At 45.2% G+C, this 24,480-nt stretch overlaps 1 protein-coding gene across 3 annotated transcripts in view; it reads right to left on the reverse strand.

The window, feature by feature from the left end:
• Positions 1-2,677: 2,677 nt before the first annotated feature.
• Positions 2,678-24,480, reverse strand: part of LOC309374038 (CTTNBP2 N-terminal-like protein) — a 34,049-nt gene continuing 12,246 nt past the window's right edge. For all 3 annotated transcript variants that reach the window (XM_081918823.1, XM_081918824.1, XM_081918822.1), the window contains exons 3-5: positions 9,518-9,748; positions 8,350-8,457; positions 2,678-7,215 (exon numbers count right to left, since the gene is read on the reverse strand). In XM_081918823.1, the coding sequence (XP_081774949.1) occupies positions 5,773-7,215; positions 8,350-8,457; positions 9,518-9,748 (1,782 nt within the window). In that variant the 3' untranslated portion in view covers positions 2,678-5,772. The remainder of the gene's footprint in view (positions 7,216-8,349; positions 8,458-9,517; positions 9,749-24,480) is intronic.

Raw genomic sequence — 24,480 nt, forward strand, 5'->3', positions numbered from 1 at the left:
TGTATGCGTCCTGTGGAGCGAATACAGGCTCCTTGGCTTCAGCGATAGCAACACGAAGCGTCTGAAGCGCAGAGGGAGTGCTCCCTCCGCGCTCCGGAGGCTACGCGTTGCTTTCGCTGAAGCCTGGAGAGTGAGAGGGGTCAGTGCACACCAACCCCTCTCGCTCTCCAGGCTTCAGGGATAGCTGCCTGAAGCCTTTGGAGCGCAGCACGAGGTCCCACTGTGCTCCAAAGGCTTCAGCCACGCACCTGCCTGGAAGCCGGAGGAGGAACAGAAGGGTCTCCTGTTCTCCAGCTTCGCTTGAAGGGGCGCTGCACAGAGAGGGAGAACTGCGCAGCGCCCCTTCAGTGACGCGCCTGCCCTGGCTTCTGCCTTAGCCGTGCGCAGCCTCTTTGGGTAGGGGGATCCTTCATCCCGCTGCCCTGAAGAGGCTTGGTGCGGTTATCCCAGAAGCCAGAACAGCCACACGGTATCCCAGAAGCCAGATCCCTCTTGCTGTTCTGGCTTCTGGGATTCAAAATATATTTTTTTCTTGTTTTCCTCCTTGTTCCCCCCCCAAACTAGGTGCGTCTTATCATGTGGTGTGTCCTATAGAGGGAAAAATACGGTATATTTTTATATATATAATGCATGGAATAAACAGCCTTCCGAGGCCCCACACTAGTGACTCTTGAGGGAAAAGGATCTACCTAGGTGTAAATTGTACTAGTTTAAGAAAAACACAGATAATCTAGATGGAGAATGTTAAATGCAAGAGTCTTAATATCCCTTCGTTTTAGAAGTTGAAGGATATGTTATCTACCACAGTTGTCGTTGTTTAACTTCTAACACCAGGTGGCGCAAGCGAGTTATTTTTGCACTCTCTTCCAGTGAGAAATTATAGAGCCAGAGATTTGTTGCACAAATCAAGACTCCCAATCAGCCAATAAAGAGTAATTGCAAGAGGAAGGAATAAGGAAACCACACCTGGTTTTGAGACTTTGTGACTAGTCTCAAGGCCATACAGGGATCTGAAGCCAGGTGGCACTCTAACCACATTGCACCAAAACAAAAAAAAATCCTTCCAGTAGCACCTTAAAGACCAACTAAGTTAGTTCTTGGTATGAGCTTTCGTGTGCATGCACACTTCTTCAGATACACGTGTATCTGAAGAAGTGTGCATGCACACGAAAGCTCATACCAAGAACTAACTTAGTTGGTCTTTAAGGTGCTACTGGAATTTTTTTTGTTTTGACTATGGCAGACCAACACGGCTACCTATCTGTAACTGGCACATTGCACCATTAAAACACAAATCCAAGGTCTAAGAAAGAGTGAAGCTTGGAATTTCTTGGGTTGTAGTCGGCTAACTTTTTCTCAGAGCAGACCCACTGAACCTAAATTAGACATGGCCATTAATTTCAATGCATTTACTCTGAGTAAAAGATAGTTTTATACAACCTTAACTTGTCCTATCATTCAACGTATATGTAAAAATCATAATCCATTCAATCACCCCCAACTCTGGCTCATGAGGACAGAGGAGCTGCACATTTCAGTGTAAGGAAAAACAGCTTTGGACAAGGCTTGGCCCCCTCTCCTTATCAGTGCAAAAAAGCACCAGTACATGCATTCAGCTGCTAAAGATGCTCTGTTTGAGTCTCTTCCCATAAATGGAAAGCAGGTGTGCAGAGCTGTTCTGAGGCTCTGAGGAGTCATTGCCCGAGAAATGGACAGGGTTAAGCAGATTGCCACCACGCAGATTAATACCTTTATCGATCTGAGCACAGCATGTTAGAAAAAGTGGCAGGTGGAACTTAACAGGGTTTTGATGGTGTAAATGATGTTTTTCAGCATTCCTGCCTAGGGAGAGGACTTTGCCTTATGCAGCAGAGTCCACCTCTCCCAGAAGGGGAGGGAGAATCTGGTTACCTGCAGAAGTGTGATCTGCAGAACTGGTGCACATGCACCACTATTATTGGTATTTATTAGCTTGCTATACTACCCTTCATCCGATCGTAGGACAGTAGCCAAGTGTCCCTTTCCCCTGCAAAGTCCTGGGACTTGACCTCCACAGTTGTGCATAGATTCTGGTTTCATGGATTGCTCCCGCAGATAAACCAAAGTGGCAGATAAAGGTAAAGGGACCACTGACCATTAGGTCCAGTCGTGACCGACTCTGGGTTTGTGGCTCTCATCTCGCTTCACTGGCCGAGGGAGCTGGCATACAGCTTCCAGGTCATGTGGCCAGCATGACTAAGCCGCTTCTGGCGCACCAGAGCAGCGCATGGAAACACCGTTTACCTTCCCTCCGGAAGATACCTATTTATCTACTTGCACTTTGACGTGCTTTCAAACTGCTAGGTTGGCAGGAGCTGAGACCAAGCAACGGGAGCTCAACCCGTCGCGGGGATTCGAACCGCCAACCTTCTGATCGGCAAGTCCTGGGCTCTGTAGTTTAACCACCCCCCAGTGAATAAGTATTTCCCCAGTCTAGGAAGGGCACTGGTCCACTTTGGCCATGATGCAAGGTAATCGGGAGATGCTTTAGAAATGAAGGGCTGGGAATTCAAAGGTGGCTGGAAGAATAAGTTGAAGAATAAAGGCTGAAGTGCCCCAAAGCTTCATGAATGTTCAGCGAAAACATCCAAAGATACAAGCTGCACGGCGTACCTTCAAAACACGTTCTTGTACAATATTCACATCATAAAAATAAAAACCTTTATTGATAGTATGAACGTTTAAGGTTTAATGCTGCCAGCTATAAAAATGGTAAAAAGACTTCTGCTTCAGACATTTGACTTTACAAATATACAGATGTTAATGACAATTAATACTAGATTATGCAGTCTGAACTTCATTAAATTCCCATTAGCCAGTGACAAACCTCTCTAGCAACACACGATTCAGAGAAGATTAAACATTATATTCCCATACACACAAGTCTATAGAGAACTTAAAAGACTAACCCTAGAAGTCTCACTGGATTAGCTGGAACCATTTTAATAGTTGTGCTTTGTTTAATCTCAGAAGATAGGCTACTAGCAAAAATACATCTTTCCTCTTGCATTCTCCCTTCCTATAATCCATTGTTGAATACAGTACTCAGTGCATGTCCTAATAAAATTATTGTATATAAATCTCTATCATATCGTAAAGAAAGGATACAAGTTAGTGTAAACACAAGGGAATATTTAAAGGGCTGCTACAAAACCCTCCTGTTTTAAGATTAGAAGAGACGCTGGAAAGAAACCATTCACCCCATTTTCAGCTGCACAGCCCACATCCAGACACCCGGAAAAGAACAAGCGAGCTGTTCTGTGTGCTTGTCAGATTGGTTTCCTATCAGCCTGCAAGAAACCGGCAATTACAATTGGCCAGAAAAATGGGAATTGCGGCACATGGATCAAAATTTAAGATGGATATGATCATGTGGCAGGACTCCTGTGTCCTCATATGCCTGAGAGCCTGCCCTCAGAAATAACAGTCAATTGGCCAAAATGCTTCCAACAGAGCAATAGACCAACTTGCAAGACCAGAGAGTGGCATTTTGAAGCAGCACCAATATTTTTTTTTTATAAAAAGTATTCAAGAGCTTTGGTCCAGTGAAGGAATAGGACAACCTTCTCCCCCCTGCCAAGGGCTGCATTCCCTCAAGAGGAAACTGACGGAGGGCCGTGGGGGCTAGACGCAGGGTTGGGCAGGGCCAGAACTGCAGGTCTTCAGCACACCCCATGCTGTTACTCTCGCCCCAAAGATTGGAGAGTGAACATTTAAGTGTGAGATGGCTGTCAAAGAAAACAGTAACTGTCGCTCCCCTCCAAACACACAGAAACGCCCCTTTGGAAAGTGCTTTTCTCTTCCTGCCGACAGAAGGTACAAATGGGGCAGGATCTGCACCTGCAAAGCTCCCCCTGGTCAGGTGGGGAGCGTGTCCAAGGCGGAGGCTGTAAGGAGCAGAAAGAGGAGAGCCACACGCATCTCGCAATATGACACCTGCTGGTCCTCATGTAAAAACAGCAACATTATATTACAATTTAAAAATGTTTATTTGTGCAGATTGATTCTGGGGGAAATGGCAAAATGTGTTAAGGTCAGTGTATTCGGAAGCTTGACCACACACTCCTGCAATATCTCAGGGCCAAGCAGCCTGGCACCATTTCTGCCAGACACATGGCTTGCGAGGATCAGAGGCGTAAGACATGTACAGCACAGGGAGCTTCTTCATTAGAATGAAGACTTCTTCAGTCCTGTATCTGCCCCATGTCACTAACCATCTTTACTAGGGGAAAAGTTCTCAGACGTAGGGGATATAAAGCTTAAGAACAGCTTCCTCGTGGGTTGAATCCAACGCCGCCGCTGTTTAAGTGGGACACACTTCACTCTTCTCCTTACCCCACCCCACTGCCCTCCATGCACTCTCAAAACCTGGAGAGTTTGGGAGAAATTCTGGGGATGGAGGGAAGAGAGAAAGGTCACATCCCAGCGTGCAAGCGGCGTTGGATTTCACCCCGTAAGTGTAGTTCCTCATTCTTTTTTGAGATATGAAGAATTTCAATGATATCATCAAACCAAGATTAAATGAGCTATGTCCACAACCTGAAGACTCCTCTTTCTTTTTCCCACATATATATGCATCTCTACGTGAAACATAATAATAATGATTTGGTTTCCACAGCGCTGCCAGGGAGGCTGGGCTGCCTTCTCTCAGCAAGCGCCCCTTAGGCAGCAAGACCGATGTCAGCTCGACATACAGGATTACTGCGGCATGAGCACGTTTTAAGTTATTGCTTTGGATCGTCTAGTATGGATCCCTATCCTTCCAATGCAAAAACCTGTATAGAATTGACTAACCATTTCTCATTTCAAGTAACGTTAAAGATCTTTATCAAATAACAAGATCCCGCTCTCAGAAGTTCTACACACACACACACATACAACAGTAGACTATGTGAAGAATATTAAAAGCTAGCTTTCAAGATTTAATCTCGCCTATTTTATCTCTCTGCGTAAGAGAAAAATGCAAGGAATGGATACTTGACTGGGAAAAAAGAAAACCCAAACAAACTGGCACCCTGATTGTTTAAAGCTCCCAAAGTGTTTTTAAAGAAAGGTTATGTCGTCAGAAAGGCCTGGGTTGCCTAAAGCTCAGCAACAGGGGCCAAAGTGCTCCTGACACAGCAGCTACATGGACTGACTTGGTTCATAGCAGGGAAACAACTGACCGACTCTAGCGGTCACCTTTGGAACATTCCCCTTCTTCTGTAGTGTACTGCGAACTGGAAAGGATTAAGAACAGTGTTGATTTCAACATTCATGATTCAGAGAGGAAACTGCTTTCTGCAGTTGGACGATCCCTTCTGGGATTTGCAGAGAATCACATTCATATCTGCAGGCTTAAGCTCAGGCACTTCTTAGAAAATGTCTGTCTGGAATGGAAGTTTGCATGGAGTGTTGTTGTTTTTTCTGCATAATTTAAAAATGAGTGTTCCGTCATCATAGTCCGCTGGTCCGCTCCCAGCGCCAGGAATTCACCGCATCTCTCCGTCTCTTTTTCTCTCTCTGTTTGATGTGCCTGCTGCTATGAGAGACCTTGAGGCTCTAGTGTTTAAGAAAGGTCTGTACACAAGTCGTGCTATTTTCTACACACTATAAAATAAAAGGAAAAGGACACTAAGTGTGTTATACAAACAGATTTTTGTTACTACCCAAATAATAAATAACATGGAGTGGCTAAGACAGTGTTTCAGCTCTAGGAATTGCAAACGCTCGGATTGCAGCTCGTTCTGGAGACTAGCTGTTGGCTGGCAGTAAGATCTCAATTTCCTTCCCATTGGCCACCACGGCATTGATTGAGCAGCTGCTCGCCAAGTCCGCAGGGGAACCCAGAGAAGGTGCCTGAGAGGAGGTCTTCGTCGGCGGAGTGTGGATGGCTGGAGAAGGAGCCAGCCCAGGTTTCTTTGGAGGAATCGGCGGAGGGTTCCCTCTTTCTGCTCTGGGTATGGTTGGCGATTTAATGCCAGGCGACAGTGGGCTCAGCGGGCTGGAGACTTTGCCTGGGCTCGACTCGCTTTTGGGGCTCATGGCGCTGGCCAGGGTCCGGTAGTCTGTGCCAAAGGGGGAGCTGTTGGGCGAGACGGGCTTGATAGGACCCTGCTGGCTGGTGAACCTGGAGAGGACCTGAGTGACGGTGTTGCGGGCAAGCTGCTTGGCGGCCGAGTTGTCAACGAGGGTGGGCGACAGGTCCCTGGACGGAGGGCTTTGGAGACCGCTCGACGGGTGGTCCTGGTCAGCTTGGGACTGGAATTTGTGGCGAGCAGCGTGGAAGCGCTGGTTGATCCCCACCTGGTAAGAAGACTGGTAGCTGGGGCTGCTGGCCGAGGCTCCAACCAAGCGCTTAGTCATCACTGGGGAGGAGCACGGGGAGGATGTCAGCGAGGAAGAGGCGGTGTTGCTCGGAGACAAGGAGATGCCACTGGAAGGCAGCGGCGGAATGGATGGGGAAAGAGACTCTGTCCTCACCGGGGAGCTGCTGTTTTCAGTGGGACCCTCGGCAGTGGACCCAGCAGGCTTGTTCTTCTCCAGATTCTCCATGCTGGGCTGGGCTGGCTCCACACTCGCTAGTGCATCAACCTCACAGTGCCCATTTGCCTTGGCGTAAGAGTGGGGGGCCGTAGCAGTGACAGGGGACAGGGCACGTGCCAGTTTGATGGTGCTTCCCTGGCTCTCCTTCAAAGGGCTTTCTGTCTGGCAAGCGACGGACCGACATGGGTCTTCTGTGACGGTCGCAATGGACACCTTGGAGACACTTGGTGGAGGGTTCTCGGCTTTGCAGGAAGCCTCCAGCTCCTTGAGGGTCTGCTTCAGCTGCTCCACTTCTTCCTTCAGGGCCTTGGTGCGGTTCTCCTCCCGGTTCAGCTTGGCTCTCAGCTGCTCCCGCTCGATGTCAAACTCGGAGAGCTGCTTCTCGACTTGGGCCTCCATCTGCAAGCCCCTCTTCTTCTTGGCCGCCAGCTCCTCCTCCAGCTGGCTCACTTTGCTCCTCTCCTTCTCCAGCTTCCCGCTCAGCTCCCCCAGCTTCTGGCCCTCCTCCGCAGCTTTGGCGGCGGCTTTCTTGCACTCCAGCACCAGCATGGAGGAGAGCTGCTTGTGGTGGGCGTGCTCCTCCTCCAGCTGACTCGAGAGCTTCTTCTGCTCCCTTTCAAACTTCTTCACCTGGGACTTCTCAAATTCCAGCTGGAAGGGAAGAGAAAGACGCTTAGGGGGAGGAGGGGACCATCTTTGGCTTCTCAAACTCTCCCCACAAACAGAAAGACCCTCAATGTCAGTTTTGTCAGTTATGAGGGGAGAACGAGTGCAAGAAAAACAAAGGTCTTTCTTGTGAAAATTCTGCCCTCCCAGGCCGACAGGTGTCTAAATCAACAGAAGATGATTTAGACACCTGTAGTATAATAATAATAATAATAATAATAATAATAATAATAATAATAATAATAATAATAATTTATTATTTATACCCCGCCCATCTGGCTGGGTTTCCCCAGCCACTCTGGGCGGTTTCCAACAAAATGCTAAAATACAATAACCTATTAAACATTAAAAGCTTCTTTAAACAGGGCTGCCTTCAGATGTCTTCTAAAAGTTTGGTAGTTATTTATCTGTTTGACATCTGGTGGGAGAGCGTTCCACAGGGCGGGTGCCACCACCAAGAAGGACCAAGCACGTTTCCAAGCACAATTCAAAGTGTTGGTGCTGACCTTTAAAGCCCTAAACGGCCTCGGCCCAGTATACCTGAAGGAGCATCTCCACCCCCATCGTTCTGCCCGGACACTGAGGTCCAGCTCCAAGGGCCTTCTGGTGGTTCCCAAATTGCGAGAAGCAAAGCTATAGGGAACCAGGCAGAGGGCCTTCTCGGTAGTGGCACCCGCCCTGTGGAACGCCCTCCCATCAGATGTCAAAGAGATAAACAACTACCTGACATTCAGAAGACATCTGAAGGCAGCCCTGTTCAGGGAAGTTTTTAATGTGTCATATTTTAATGTATTTTTGATATTTGTTGGAAGCCGCCCAGAGTGGCTGGGGAAACCGAGCCAGATGGGTGGGGTACAAATAGTAAATTATTATTATTATTACATCTCTTTGCTTCTTTATGTGTTCCTACAAAGACCAAAACGACTGGCCTCTGCAACGGAGCAAAAACTCTCCCTCTAGTAAGTCTCCTTCCATGTTTGCAGGGGGAGATCCAGCTCTCGGAGACAGAAATACTGGTGCTGGCTGCCGGTCTCCTCACCCACGCAAAGCAAGTTCTCTGTGTTAAACAGCGATTAATCACTCCTCCCTGAACGCTGAGTAAGGAGTGAGAGGGCATACCTGCTGGGTGAGCCGCTCTCGCTCCTTTTCCAGCATGTACGTGACGTCATCCCCTTCAGCGGTATCTTGGGCGTGCCTCTGCCTCTCTTCCTCCAGATCCAAGATTACCTTTCAGAAGAGAAAAGAACACCATCCATCACCTTGAAAGACAGCAATAATTACAAGTCTATCCAGATGTGCAGGCCAGGTCCCTTTCTGCCGAAAGCAAAAATGAAAGCTCTAATGAAGGCATGCAGAACCCCTGACCTTTACTTACGTGTAAGGGCTCTGAGAAACTACACTATCAACCCACCCCCGTCCATTTTCGGCAGTTTTCAAGGTTTGTCCTCTTTCGGCTTGTGAAAGAAATGACAAAAACATGCACAAAGAACAGCAACAGACACACACATAGTGACGCTTTGTTGAAATAATTTGCTGAACAATTCTGAAAGCCTGAATCAGTTATATGAATTTGAGCCCAGCAGAAGAAAACCTAAACAGATGGACAAAAACAGACGCTCAGAAGAATGAAAATCTTCTGGATGCTGACTGGGTCAAAAATGAAATTTGCACAAATATAGTTTTGTTGTCTGTTAATTTAGAGAGACAACTGTTTCAGTCACTAGCAGCACAAAGCCAGGGAGAGAAAAGGGGGAATCTTGTAGCACCTCACACAATTCTACCTCAAGTGCTTTAAAACCTGATTTGAGCAGCATTTGGTAACAGCTGGGAGCTGGAGATTGTTTCCAGCCCATTCCGAGAGAATCATGGTGCATGAAAGAGCTTTGACCGCTAGAGTTGGTCAGTTGTTCCCCTGCTCTGAACCAAGTCAGTGTAGCTGAGGGAGCCTTTGGCCCAGAGGCCTCAGCTTCTCCACCCCTGAGCTAGATCATCTTTAATCAATTCTGAGACATTCCCTGTGGTTCCAAGAGCAGCACCAGTAATAAAAATCACAGTACATTTGTGTTTTATTATCTGAACAGTGCTAGTTAGAGGCATCATATAGAGAATGTTAGCCCTGCAACGTAATTTTACTGAACGTAAGCAACATTTGAGACCCAGAAATGTGCCAAACCAATGAAAATGTCACATCAAATTATAAAAGTGGTCCAATATGTAATGTTAACCTGTTAAGCAGGATCTTTCTTTCTTTTTCCCCCTTCCCTCCCTCCCACCTCATGAAACCCACCTTTCGATGCCTGCTCTCTGCAGCTGCGAGTTGGGACAACATTTTTTCCTGCATATTCTTGCAGTGTTTCATCACAACCTTCAAGATGGACAAGGGATTGGCACAAACGGGCTGCTTATCGCCATGGTTCTCTTCCTTCAGTGCCTCAAAATCCCTCTGAAGAGCCATCAGCGGATCACTGATGTTGAATTTTCCATAGCGCTCTTCAATGAAAGCATCTCGGTGCTGGGCCTGAAACACATTATCAAGTTTTTCACGTTGTTAGCCACCAAAGGAAAGGAAAAGGGAACCCTCAAGATAAAATCCTCGTGGAAACAGGAGTCATGAGAGGCTGGTCTGAGTAAAAGACCAGCATTATGACCAGCTGAGATGCACAAATGGGAGACAAAGGAGACATTCTAGAGGCCCCGACAAACAATAGGGGGACTTTAACCCCCCAAAAGAGAGTCACTTATGACAACATTGCAATGCTTATGGTAGTTATCACAGGAGCCAACTCCTAGAGGCCGAGGGGTCTTTGCCCCCCCCCCAAATTTTTGAGCCCCCCACCAAGTTAATGGACATTATTATTCAAATGGTGTGCATGCACTGCGTCATGTGATTGATTATGTGGTGTGGGGATCACCTGCCCCACTCAATATTTTATTCAAGTTGGCACCCTGGTAGTTATTGCTTAAAACAACAACATATTTTTATAAGTACGGTGGTACCTCGGGTTACATACGCTTCAGGTTACAGACTCCGCTAACCCAGAAATATTACCTCGGGTTAAGAACTCTGCTTCAGGATGAGAACAGAAATTGTGCTCCTGCGGCACGGCAGCAGCAGGAGGCCCCATTAGCTAAAGTGGTGCTTCAGGTTAAGAACAGTTTCAGGTTAAGAACAGACCTCCGGAACGAATTAAGTACTTAACCCGAGGTACCACTGTAATTTCACAGGTGTAATATACCACCTATACATCATTTTCATCATATTTTCTTTCAAGGCATTACAAGCTGTAAATTTTATTCTTTCCACAACCTCTCCCTTTAAGCTGTATGTTATATCCAAAATCTGGTCAACCTTCCCAATTTGGGTGCACTGAATGTACCATATGATTTCCAAATTGTCTTTGGCCTTTGTGTTCATTAGTGCTTCAAGATGCTAAATAAAGGATTTGTTCCATAGTCTCCCATCACACCTCTTGGGTAAAGTTAGTACAGTGGTACCTCGGGTTACATACGCTTCAGGTTACAGACTCCGCTAACCCAGAAATAGTCCCTCGGGTTAAGAACTTTGCTTCAGGATGAGAACAGAAATCGTGCTCCAGCAGCGCAGCAGCAGCAGCGGGAGGCCCCTTTAGCTAAAGTGGTGCTTCAGGTTAAGAACAGCTTCAGGTTAAGAATGGCCCTCCGGAACGAATTAAGTACTTAACCCGAGATACCACTGTAGGTGGTTCCTTCTATTTGGATAGACTGGATGGGTCCGAAGAGGGAAGGGAAGCTGTAAAGGACCACCAGGGACTGCCACCGCTCTGAGCTTTCCCCTTTAGTGCAGAGGCAGGATCAGGGCCCCAGTCAGTAGGGCTTGCTGTTGGAGAGTGGCTGGGAGGCAAGCCTGCAGTCAGACACAGTGGCGTAGCGTGGGGGGTGCAGGGGGGCGGCCGCACCGGGCGCAACATCTGGGGGTTAGGGTTAGGGGGCACAAATCCACGGGTTAGGGGGTGCAAATTACTTGCCTTGCCCCGGGTGCTGACAACCCACGCTACGCCACTGGTCAGACAAGGCCTGCTATTCCTCCTCCCTGTTGTGTGGCCCTGATACAACAGATAAGGAAGAGTTACGGACCGTGTTTATGGAAGACAAACTTACTCGGCTACGAGTGATCGCCAAAGAAGAAGAAGGGGAGAAGCACAACTGTTGAAAACTAGGCTTCAGAGTTCCTTTGGTGCTGGCATTAACCTTTTTTTTAAAGCACTGTGTCTGGGTCCATCTGACAAACCACAATGCACAGGGGCTCTTGCCTCAGAACACAATGTTATGTGTGATACTGAAATTAATACCTTATTACAAGCCACAAAGGAGAATGGCAACCTGATCAGTATCCTTCCCTCCAGCCCTGATTTGCACCATCATTAACTGCAGCTATCAATTTACACCATCACTTTTCCCAGCAGGAAATCGTTTGCAGGAAAAGGAAGCCCAGCTCCCAAATGCAGAGGTCTGTGGTTGTTTTAATTACTGTCAAAAAAAGAAATTCCCAAGATCAGCACAAAGGAACCCTTTCAACCGAAGAACCACGGGTCATGCACATCCCTATGACCCCTTTGTGTTAGCTTACGATGACTGATGAACACATCAAGGCTGGGCAGTGCTGGCTGGACAGCCTGCTTCCTCTTCCATTGTTGGCGACCCTGGGCTAACAGATTACAAATGCACACAGGGATCTATTTATAAACTACAATGTAGTAAAGCGGACTTGATAATGGGTCACAAAAGAGTCCAGGATTTGCTTTAGATCTGGGGATTTGAAAGGGATTAAATTTCTCCAAGCAGTGGGGTTCAGCAATTTTACAAACAAGAGTGGCTGGGGAAACCCCACCAGATGGGGATATAAAGAAATTATTATTATTATTATTATTATTATTATTATTATTATTATTATTAGTTAGGCGGTGTCTCCTCTTGCGATATAAGAAGGCATCACCTTTCATTCTGCCTTGCATTTGCCACTTGCAGCACTGTTTCCATTCCACTACAATGCGTCTTCCACCCAAAATGGCATTCTTTGCCTCACTGTCCACTGTGGTGAATTCTGTAACTTAATTCACATTTAGTAATGATGCAAATTACACTGTCACCACAGTTTTCTACCCAGGTCATATCAATGCAAAGGGAATGCAATGCAAATGAAGGGTAGGACCATGATCAACTACGTATTGGCTGTGGACTGAATGCAACAACAATGAATCTTATTCACTGGGTTGATTTCCCTTCTAGATATGGGACGAATAAATAAACAGCAATTTCTGCTCCTATTTCCATTTCTCTGTCTTTCCTACTCTTCTCCCCTAATTTCTCCCAAACACTCACAACCGGCAGGAGTAGACAGTAGGAAGCTGCAGGGCAGGGTAGCTGGGTTTGAGAACTCATTTTATGGTAATGACAAATATATTGTCTTTTAGAAATCAAACCTCCCTTGGAAACTCATCAGACCACTAGGCTAGCTCACAGAGAACGGACCACTCCTCCATACAGGAACTCAAACAGAGCTGATGACAGTCCTGACTTCTGTGTGACCTGTTTTCTTGTGCATTTCCTTTTCAAATTGCTCCTGAACCCTGCCTCTCACTTTAGAGATTCTGGAGTTAGTCTGCAGGAAAAGTTAAGCCACATGGCTGGCATAACTGGGGTGAAACTTTTTGGAGAGAGGCTGGGAGGTGACTTTGACCCCCACCTGAAACCCTGGAGAGCACTACCAGTCAGAGTAGACATTACTAGGCTAGACGGATCAGTGATCTAACTTGGTATATAAGGCAGCTTTTTATGTCCTGCTCCTGCTATCTGATGGCACAACAAAAGACTGCCACTTACATAAAGGTTTCTTGACTTGGCAAGGCATATTTGACAGGTCAGTCTTTGCTCTCTCGACTCCATATGCAAAACAATTATAGACTTGGGGGGGGGGGTTGTCTTTTACGTCACTTTGCTCAACAATATCACCCCACTGGCATTGTATGTTCTGGCTCAAAGCTGCTTCGTACATTTACTGGCACACGTCAGACAGTTCCACTTCTGGCATTTTAGCTGTAGTGGATCCGTCAAGAATGTGCTAAAACGAAACAGTGAAGCAGCCCTCCGTCTGAAGGCTAATGGAAAATTTTTGCTCTCCTGGCTGTTCTGGGAAATCCATCCCAGAGTCTCCTTCCTTATTCAAGGCACATAAAAGCTCTCGGCACACAAAACAAGTCCCAGTTCACCGACTGAATCACATGTTCTGAACCACAGACACCACCACTGTCCCACTCTGGGATGAGAACACTGATACCCATTTAGAACTACTGAGCAGAGAACAACAAGGCATTTCATGAATCGCTTCTACAACTGGAGAGGAAAAACACCCCAGGAAATTTAAGAAGTGGAATGGTGCTAGCCTAATCTCAGTCCACACAAATACGAAATGAAAGAGCAGCGCCGCTTCACTTAACGACCGTTCAGTAAATGTAATGCCAGTCTGGAGAGCGAGACTGCTGATCTACCACATATTCATCGCTGAGAGGATTGAAGCATGCAGAAGAGTGATCCCACAGAGAATCCGAGATTAATTTATACAAAAGCAGCAAAGTAATTCTCTCCTGTTACTATTTGTCTCTTCAAAATCTGTTCTTAACTAGCTTAAGAAGAGCGCCAAACCGGTATGGTTTGCATACTCCCAACGCAGCTTATAATGTCATTTCAAATAAGCCTGACCTGATTAAGTTTTGACTACTGTAAACCTAATGAGATGGGGCAAAGCTATTCAGAAAAGAAAGGCTCTCCAAAGGTAAGCTTCTGGGATCCAGAAAAACCAGAGACTGTATTCTGTTCAAAACATCCAGTCACTTACGCAAGGTAGATGCTTTAAAGGTTTTTAAAGGACGCAGCCACTGTGAATGCCCATGTTTCTCGTGGTACAGGGGCTCTCCCCGATTGGTAAAAGCCTGATCAAGTACAGAGGTTATTTGCATTAGAAAAAGAATTCACAAACAGCATTTATGGCAGGGAAACGAAAACATTTGGAAATAGTCATGTTTTCCCAGCTGTTTAGGATTACTGTAAACATCAAAAAGGAAATAGGAAAAAGAACAGTAAACAAAAATACTGAAAGATATACAGGGGCTGAAATTAAAAGTACACCAAGGTAACGACAACAAAATTACAGGTAGATTTCTGAATGACTCAGTGACTCCAACAAGGGGCTGTATTATTTAATTGCTTTCAGGTAAGAAGGCACAACAGTTCTCAAAATTGAAGGGTAAATGTTTAACAACCTGGTCATCAAGGCCTCTTGAGAATGTAAATCAGTCTTTCATCCTTTCTAGGAGGGAGTTAGCAAAGACCTCCTGCAAAGAAAATTCCCCAGATGGTTTCAGATCCACTTCTGAAAGGTCAGTAATCTTGAGACACATTTTCTTAAGAAAACAGGGCACTTCTGAGAAGTATTACAGCCCCAGAAGAGGCTGCATATCCAGAAGAGAATGTGAAGAGAATTAGAGAAGAACTGGAGCAGGAATGAAACGTTTTTCTTCTACCACCAAATAGCAAGAGCAGCTCCTTTAAGCAAAACTATTCCTAATGTTTATTGTTCACAAAGCACCTTGGGGTTCATGTGGTTAAAAAAATGTAGGCTTTCTTGACAGAGCAATCTTGTCTCCTGCAAGCCTAACAAGGGAGCTGTGCTGTGCTTGCACACGCACTAGACATCTGGGGATCTTTATGAACACAAACACATGGTTAAGCCATACCAAATTAAGTACAGTAGCCCTTTCAGCATCAATAAAGACTTTAATTTTAAACAGTAGCCCTATAAAGCAATAGCTCTGCTGAGTCTGTTAAACAACATACAGCTGTCAAAACCAGCAAGCTAACCATTTGTATTATAGAAGGCAATTATGTCCTTTCTACAATCTGTAACATATTGTTTCAGGAGCTGTTTCACAGAATGAGCCACTGTTGGGCAGAAATGATTCAGGGATGCCCCAAGATACATGTTTATTGTCATAAAATGTATACACCACTAGACTGAGGTTTATTTACAATAAAGATGAAACTATAAAATTATCACTTAGAAAATTAACAACAATAATTTAAGACTTTCGAAAAGTTAAAACAACAATAGACAAAAGCAGATTAAAACTTGCATCAACTTTCTGAACATCTGGGTAGGCTCTGGTCTGAAGGCCCATGAAGCCAACAGCCTGGATTCCATGATGGTCTAAAAGGTGGGGTAGAAATGTAATATATCATAAATACATATTGGCTGAAATTTTGAAGAAATTATGAGAATTCCCAACTTGTAAGCATTTTGGACAGGCACTAAGAATATGGTTCCCCCCGCTATATATTTTCAATATAGCTGTGTTTTCTTATAAGTCCTGCAAGCAATCTCAAAAGTCAAAGACGCAAATATAGGCTTATGAATAGCCATTGTCCCAGAGCCAGTAGAAAGTCAAAATTACTGTGTGTGTATGTTCATTTTTAACTTTGTCTAGAATTGAAAGAACAACTGTTGACAATGAAAAACTATTTAATTGTTTTCTTTTCTTTCTTTTTTTTTAAAGAAAGCATAGAATTCTATAAGACTAGGAAGATCTTCACCCTTCTGAAATATTGACGTAATTTGTTCAGGAGGACAAATCCTTACAGCCTGGTGAGATTAGGAAAACAGGAAAGAGACCGAATCATGAGATGTGAACTTATTTGATAAGTTATTATTATTATTTTCATAAAGAATAATCATGCACATTTTGATCCAACAGTCACTTGCCGCATTTCTTATTTAACATGGAACTATGCACACAAGGCAACCAGTTTGTCCAAATCTGGATGACACAGCAAGTGGCAGTTAATCTAAAACTGGGACAAAAGATTTCCAATTCCTTGCACCCACGCTGAGAAGCAAGCTTTCTTCTGTATCTATGAGAGTAATAGATCATTCTTGGTTTGCTTGAAAAAGGAATACTTCTAACTCTAATGTTCTCAAGACCAGAGGGTGTGGGGACACCCTGTTTCGCATGAGAAGGAGCAGGTCTGTAACTTGTGGGTGCTCCTGGAGCCAACACTGTCACTGGAAGCCACAGTGGCCAGGTGTACCTTTTTCCAGCTACGGCTGATTCACCAGCTATGTCCCCTTTTTGACAGAGAAGACTTTGGTACTCCATGTTCAGGTAACGTCCAGACTGGATTATTGCAATGGGCTGTACATGAGGTTGCCCTTGAAGACTACCTCTGAAACTTCAGCTGGTCCAAAATGCCACAACCAGATTACTGACTGGGATTCCTTTTAGAACTCACATAATACCTGCTTTAAAACAGTTCCATGGGCTACAAGTTCATGTCTGGGTCCAATTCAAGTGCTCACATTAATGTTTAAAAGGTCTCAAATATTTGAAAGAGAGTCAACTTCCCTACAGACCCTTTTGGATCTTAAAGTCAACAGATCTCTTTAGAAGCTTGGAATGGTGCCAGTGGCCCTGGAGAGGGTGTTCTCTGTGGTGGCCCTTAAAGGTAAAGGTATAGGGACCCCTGACCATTAGGGGTCCGGGTCATGTGGCCAGCATGACTAAGCCGCTTCTGGCGAACCAGAGCAGCGCACGGAAACACCGTTTACCTTCCCGCCGGAGTGGTACCTATTGATCTACTTGCACTTTGACGTGCTTTCAAACTGCTAGGTTGGCAGGAGCAGGGACTGAGCAACGGGAGCTCACCCCGTCGCGGGGATTCCAACCGCCGACCTTCTGATCGGCAAGTCCTAGGCTCTCTGGTTTAACCCACAGCACCACCCACATCCCTGTGGTGGCCCTTAGGTTATGCAATTCTGCGCCTACAGAGATTCACCTGGCACCTCCATTATAGTTTTTGTCGTATGAAGGTGCATCCTTGTTTAGGCTCCCTGCATCAGCTCTAATACTCTTTGTCCCCATTGAGGGAGAGAAGACTTGCTTTATTATTACCATATTTTTTGCTCTATAAGACTCACTTTTTCCCTTCTAAAAAGTAAGGGGGAATGTGTGTGTGTCTTATGGAGCGAATGCAGGCTGTGCAGCTATCCCAGAAGCCAGAACAGCAAGAGGGATTGCTGCTTTCACTGCGCAGCGATCCCTCTTGCTGTTCTGACTTCCGAGATTCAGAATTTTTTTCTTCTTGTTTTCCTCCTCCAAAAACTAGGTGCGTCTTGTGGTCTGGTGCGTCTTATAGAGCGAAAAATACAGTATATGTCTGTCCTACCTTCCCTCCAAGGAGCTCAGCATGTCTCTCCCCCTCCCGCAGGCCCTTTATTCTCACAACAACTCCTATGAGGTAGGTTAGGCTGCAAGACTATGACTGGCCCTAGATCATTCTCAAAGCTTCATGGCTCAGGGAAGATTTGAACCCTGGTTACCCAGGTCCTAGGTTCAGCGCTCTAACCACTACACCACACTGATGAAGGCTGTGGGCACTTGGCAGCTGGAGTAATGAGCAGAGGAATGGGAAAGATGCCACTGAGTACAGGCCAGTATGGAATTAAGAGGTGCTCAATGCATGAAGCAAGATACACTTTGAAAAGAAGAAACGGGAAGTGTTGAGGATTTTTGCGCTTCTGTGGGAGAAATGCTTAGCACTGACTTTTTCTTCTTCTTTTGTATTCCTTGGTTCTTTTTTTTTTTTAACAAAAGGCTTAACCAACTGATTCCTCCTGACCTGCAATACATCCCACAATTAGCATTTTTGAAGCAAAGACATAGAGCTCTACTACCCACATTTATTTTCCCATTTTAACATCAAACAAGCAAGCTACTTAAACTCCTGGCTTCACTGTAGGATTAAACCACACAATTCTCAAGCGGCTTTCATTTATACAGAACAGCCTCTTCTAGAAAACAGAAAATGGCATCTTCTTTAAATAGCTCACCATGCAATCTTGAACTTCCTTATTCCTAGTTTCCCCCCTAGAGACAGATGTTTGAAAATAAATACAGGCTGAGGTCATAAACAGGGGGTAGGAAGAAAATGAGAACACACTAAGGCAAGAAAGTAATCTATCAGCCAGAAACATGATAAAAGACTGAACCTCTTATCTCTAGTCCACAGAAGCTCTAGATCCCAGTGATGCTCTGTATAAAAAGGCTTTAAAAAGTTACCAGTGTACACTATTAAAATAAAATACAGCACACAAGGTTTATTTGGCTAATCACATTAAAATCTCAGTCCAGGGGACAAATCCTGATCTATCGACTTGATATTAAACAACGAGCAAGATACTTTGTCTACACTTTTTCCTTGTCTACAGAATGAAAATTTGCACCCGGTGCCTTTAGATCACCATGAACTCAGTATATTTTTTTAATACTTCATACGGAGATTTTCCAAGTTGTACTACAGGTCTTCTCTGAACATTTGAGTCCCGAGACAAATTCAAAGCCGTTACAATTCATCTTCTCCTGTAACCCATTGCCCCAAGTTCTATGATAGCAGATTCTTTGTCTGAAACAGAAGCTTCAGAGTCCCCACCCCACCCTTTTGGAATCCTAGCTGGAGGACAGTTAAACTTGCTTCCCCACTCCCATGGGACTGTGGTTTACATAACTAAAAAGAACAACTGCATTCAAATATCTAATTTGACCCACACCATGCCAGAGTGAAAGGAAGGTATAGCGGGAGGGGGGATTCATGCAGCATTTTCCTTCTTCAGTGTTCAGCATAAAGGTAAAGGTAAAGGGACCCCTGACCATTAGGTCCAGTCGTGGCCGACTCTGGGGTGGCGGCGCTCATCTCGCTTTATTGGCCGAGGGAGCCGGCGTACAGCTTCCGGGTCATGTGGCCAGCATGACTAAGCCGCTTCTGGCGAACCAGAGCAGCGCACGGAAACACTGTTTACCTTCCCGCTGGAGAAGTACCGATTTATCTACTTGCACTTTTGATGTACTTTCAAACTGCTAGGTTGGCAGGAGCAGGGACCGAGCAACGGGAGCTCACCCCGTCGCGGGGATTCAAACCGCCGACCTTCTGATCGGCAAGTCCTAGGCTCTGTGGTTTAACCCACAGCGCCACCCGCAGTGAAGTAAAACAGCGCTCCCCACCCCTGCGTCTTCTTGTTTGTGCCCAAGGTTTCAAAGAACAGGAGGCGGTCAATGGCAACCACAAATAATGGCTGGTTATCAGCCAATCCAAAATCTGCAGATCTATGATTAGTCCAGTTGCGTTTGAGTTTCAAAGCCATACTTGTTAACATTTCAGCATTCTCTGGTTTTCGTTATAGTATTTTTCTACTAGTTGAAAATGAGTAAATGCTATAGACCTCCGTAAATGATTTTAAAATTAACACCCCTTGCTGAAGAACCCAACTATTTTTACACCCACACCCATGTGCCATCTTCTGCTGTTCAATTGTCCTGTTCAGGAATCAGCATCTTAATACTGTCCCCTCCATTTTGTGATAAATGGCTCCAATCACAGTAACAGTGACTTTGGGTTGTAGCCAATGAATTCAACCCATTAGTATAAGGATTTCTGCTTGCACAACAGGCGCTTCCCCTTCCTCTCCCCTTCCAAATCTGTTCTGGGATTCCCCCAATCTGCCAGAGCAGATTGAGAGGGGCATGTGGGAATCCAGTCCAGGGCAACACCCAGCCCAGCTTTCTATGATCCTGTTTAACACATTTATATCCCTCCTTTCCTCATAAACCCCCTCAAAGCAGACGGTCTTCCTGTTACACAATTAAGATTGCTACTCAAGGTTGAAAGTCTAGTGTTACACCCTTCAATTTTCCTCTTTCCTGTACAATCAGTAAAAACCTCAGTTATCCTTGCGTGTACCATTTCAATTATTCCCTCCCCCCCCCAATCCTTGCAGCTTTCAAATACAGGCAACTTGTATGTCTTGCAAGAGACAGTTCATTTCTTTGTAAATCTTTCATTATTCAGAGAAACACTAATTAAATTCATGTGGAAAGAAACGTGCAATGATGCAGGAGTTAAATCACAAAGATGAAATAAGATCTAGCAGCTTTTCCCCCAAATGAGCTTCAATCCAGCAAAGCAATTACTCAAACTACTGCAGCATTTGTACACTCGAGAAAGCCACTTGCCCTGCTTTACTGCTCAAGCTGTTCTGTGGCATACACAAGTTAGTGCAGGTGGGCAAACCCTTTTGTTCTTAGATGACATTGATGCATAGCCATAAACATAAGCTGGCACAAAATGCTCTGTCCGTAATTCTAAACTGTTTGAATCATGATTATTTAGTCTGTAAAGATGCATCAGCAATTTAATAAGAATAATACCCTCAGCAGACATTTTCGGGGTGTACTGAGGGCTGCACCTGTAAAGTGGGTGGGAAATTCTACTTGTTCAAATGTTCTTTCACAGGCACTGTTAAATATACAGTACACCATGGTTATCAGTAACTAGAAGTAAAACCGTAAGAAGAGCCTGCTGGATCCTGTTCTCAGAGTGACCAACCAAATACCTATGGGAAGCGTGATAGCCAGTGTGGTGTAGTGGTTGAGAGCAGTAGTCTCATAATCTGGGGAACCGGGTTCGATTCCCTGCTCCTCCACATGCAGCTGCTGGTGACCTTGGGCCAGTCACACTTCTCTGAAGTCTCTCAGCCTCACTCATCTCACAGGAAGGGGGGGAAGGAGATTGTTAGCCGCTTTGAGACTCCTTAGGGTAGTGATAAAGCGGGATATCAAATCCAAAACCAAACTCCTCCTCCCGTGGTTACCATCAGCTGCCATTCAGAAGCATGCTACTTCAGATAGTGAAGATTGTAGCCCAGGCATCCCCAAACTTGGCCCTCCAGATGTTTTTCTGATGACAGTTCCTGTCATCCCTGACCACTGGTCCTGTTAGCTACAGATGATGGGAGTTGTAGTCCAAAAACATCTGGAGGGCCGAGTTTGGGGATGCCTGTCATAGCCATCAGGGTTAGTAGCCATCGATAGCCTTATCCTACATTAATTTGTCTAATCCCATTTGAAGGCCATTCAATGATTCAAATCAGGGGATAACGTTTTTGGGTGAGCCAACCTTGGCAGGTGGAAAGGACCATCTCCTGTCAGCTGATTGACAGGGGGTTGGTCCTTCCAGGAGGGGTCAACAAAACTCCCTGCATATCAGCTGATAGTACAAGGTGTTCAGTTCTGCTTTCTGCAGCCACCTGACCACAGATATCAGATAGGTGTGGTTTAGGGAATAACTATAGTAACCTCCTGACTAACCTAGGTCCATGGCTGGCTATATGTAGTATCCTCAGTCAAAAGAAAGACCTGTTTGAGAGTCTGTCACACATATAATTTTTAGGCACTAAGGCATTTTTGCCATCATTAGTTTCTGGCCTTGCCTGGGTAAGTCCTCCTGACACACAGCTCTATTCATCCAACGTATTGTGGGAGATATTCTTAGGATGTGCATGATGATGCTTATTTCCCTCCAAATGAAATTAGTCCAGAAACAGAGATAAAATTCACTGTAACAAATAGTCAGCTGCAAAGGGAACGATTATTAATGATTACCAACATACAGTGGTGCCTCGCAAGTTGAAATTAATCCGTTCCGTGAGGCTCTTCCTATAGCGGTTTTTTCGTCTTGCGAAGCAAGCCCATTGACAGCTTAGCGGTTTAGCGGCTTATCAGCTTAGCGGATCAGCTGATAAGCGGCTTAGCTGCTTAGAAAAAGGGGGGAGGGGGAAAAAACTGCAGGAACTCGCAAGACATTTTCGTCTTGCGAAGCAAGCCCATGGGGAAATTCGTTTTGCGAAGCGCCTCCAAAACGGAAAACCCTTTCGTCTAGCGGGTTTTCCGTCTTGCGAGGCGTTCGTCTTGCGGGGCACCACTGTATACACTCAGAAAGAGAGACTATGGAAAGTAACCACATTTCTTATTTTGTAGCTTAGGATACAATTTAGACACTTTGTGTCTTGGTCACACTTCTAGTAGCTGTCCAGAGCTCCAGACACCGCACTCAGAAAATCTTAAAATCAAGACCCTGAAATAGCTACTTGTCACATGTGTACCACAGAAATGCCCATTTAATTACACTCCCCAGCTACACTGTCATTGCCATTCCTTCTCATAGGCTACCTCAGGGTACAGGCACACCTTTAAAACAAGACTTCAGAGGAAAGGCTCTAAGCTGTCTGATAAAAATCAGCAAAGCAAATACCAGAGCTATAGCTGTCTTTGCACATGTTCACTTAATATGGTAAGTTAACATCCAAGAATACTTTTTCTCATGGAAATAAAAAGGGGCAACCTCTCAGGTATACAGGAGGTACAGCTCTTTAAAAGAACTTTAAAATAACTTTCCCCCAATCAAGCATGGTATATTTCTTACACAGTGAAATGAAGCTTGAAGGTCTTTGGGTACCATTCATCACATTAATACCACTACAGGTCTTTGCTTTTAGAAGACATAGGTCTAAGATGGTTTTATCTAACAGGCATATTCAGACCAAAAATCACATCCATGCCATACATTTGAAGCACATGGCTTCCCCCCAAGAATCCTGAGAACTGTAGATTATACCTCACAAAGCTACAATTCCCAGCACCCTTAACAAATCACTAAAGCATGAATCACCGCACCAAGGCTATCCCTGTCCAAGAACAGCTGTAGTCCACATACCAAATGTACTTGAGCCTCAAGTGACAAAGATGGATCCAGGAGAGTTGCCAAACTGCAAACGTATTCTTTCAGAGGAAGAACAATGCCATTAAGAACAGAGAAATTGTCAATTTCTGCAGCACAACCACTTACTAACTGTACCACTGTCTTCCCAGGGTTCAAGCTCAGTTTTTTAGCCCTCATCCATTCCACAACTAGATCCAAACAATGTTCCAGACCATACTCAGCTTCTCCTGACTCAGATGTTATGGAGAAATAGAGCTGTGTTGTATTCAGCATACTGAAGATGATTTTCCTCAAAATTCCTAATGACTGCTCCCAACAGCTTCATATAGATGCTAACCAGCACTTGCGACAGCGTTATAAGAGACAGGGTTATAAGAGAGCCAGTGTGGTGTAGTGGTTAAGAGCACTAGTCTCGTAATCTGGGGAACCGGGTTCGCGTCTCCGCTCCTCCACATGCAGCTGCTGGGTGACCTTGGGCCAGTCACGCTTCTCTGAAGTCTCTCAGCCCCACTCACCTCACAGAGTGTTTGATGTGGGGAGGAAGGGAAAGGAGAATGTTAGCCGCTTTGAGACTCCTTAAAGGGAGTGAAAGGCGGGATATCAAATCCAAACTCTTCTTCTTCTTATAACCTGTGGCTCACCACAGCACAGGGACTGTGGGACTGAGATACAGTCTCCCCATGCTATTCTCTGGACACAGCCCTGCAGATGGATTGGAAACACTGTAAAACTGTGACCCCAGCACTCACCCCAGAGTCACTCCAGGAGAATACCATGGTCAATGCAGCAGACAGACTGAGAAGCAGGACCAGACTCGCATTTCTCCATCCCACTCCACCAGGGCAATGAAGGCTGATTCTGTCCCCAAACCACACTTGAATCCAGATTGAAATGGACCTGAATAGTCCACATCCTGCAGGAACTCCTGAAACTACTTAGCCATCATACTCCCCACCACATTGTCCAAGAAACAGGTGTACATGACTGGGTGGTAGTTTTCGTAAACTGCAAGGTCTAGGGGTGGGCTTTTCAGGAGTGGACGCACTACTGCTTGTTTAAGAACAGCATGGATCATTCCATCACATAGAGACATGTTCAAAACACCCTCCCTCCCCACATTTGGCTTTTACTAGCCAGGATGGATAGGGTCAAGAGAGCAAAAAGCTGTTCGCATCATTGTTTTTTATTTTTGAAGTAATTAAACACACACATTTCCTAAGCAAGCCTTGATTTCATCACCCCCACCAACAGAAAATGCAAAAGGGGGTGTGGTATTACTTAGCAATACTAGGGTGGTAGGGCCTAGCAAGAACCAAAACATTTCAATGTGTCCCTAAGCAACAGACTTTAACATTGCAGAAGCTAAGTAGGATAATCTGGACTGCAGAGGAGGCCTTAGAAAAGAACTGACAGAAGCCAATGAAACTAGTTAGAAATCCGGAGGAAGAATCTGTGTTCCTACTCCTGCCTGCTGAGACTACAAGAGCCGTTCACCAGATCATCTCTTTACAGAGACATGCTGAAACATGAGAGTTAGAACAAGAAGTTCAAGTTTCGCTAATCTTCTATGGTGAAAGGAGAGCAACTCTGATTTAAAAATTTGAAATAATCAAG

This window comes from Podarcis melisellensis, assembly GCF_964234715.1.
Source record: "Podarcis melisellensis genome assembly, chromosome: 7".
In the NCBI taxonomy this organism is placed as follows: domain Eukaryota; kingdom Metazoa; phylum Chordata; class Lepidosauria; order Squamata; family Lacertidae; genus Podarcis; species Podarcis melisellensis.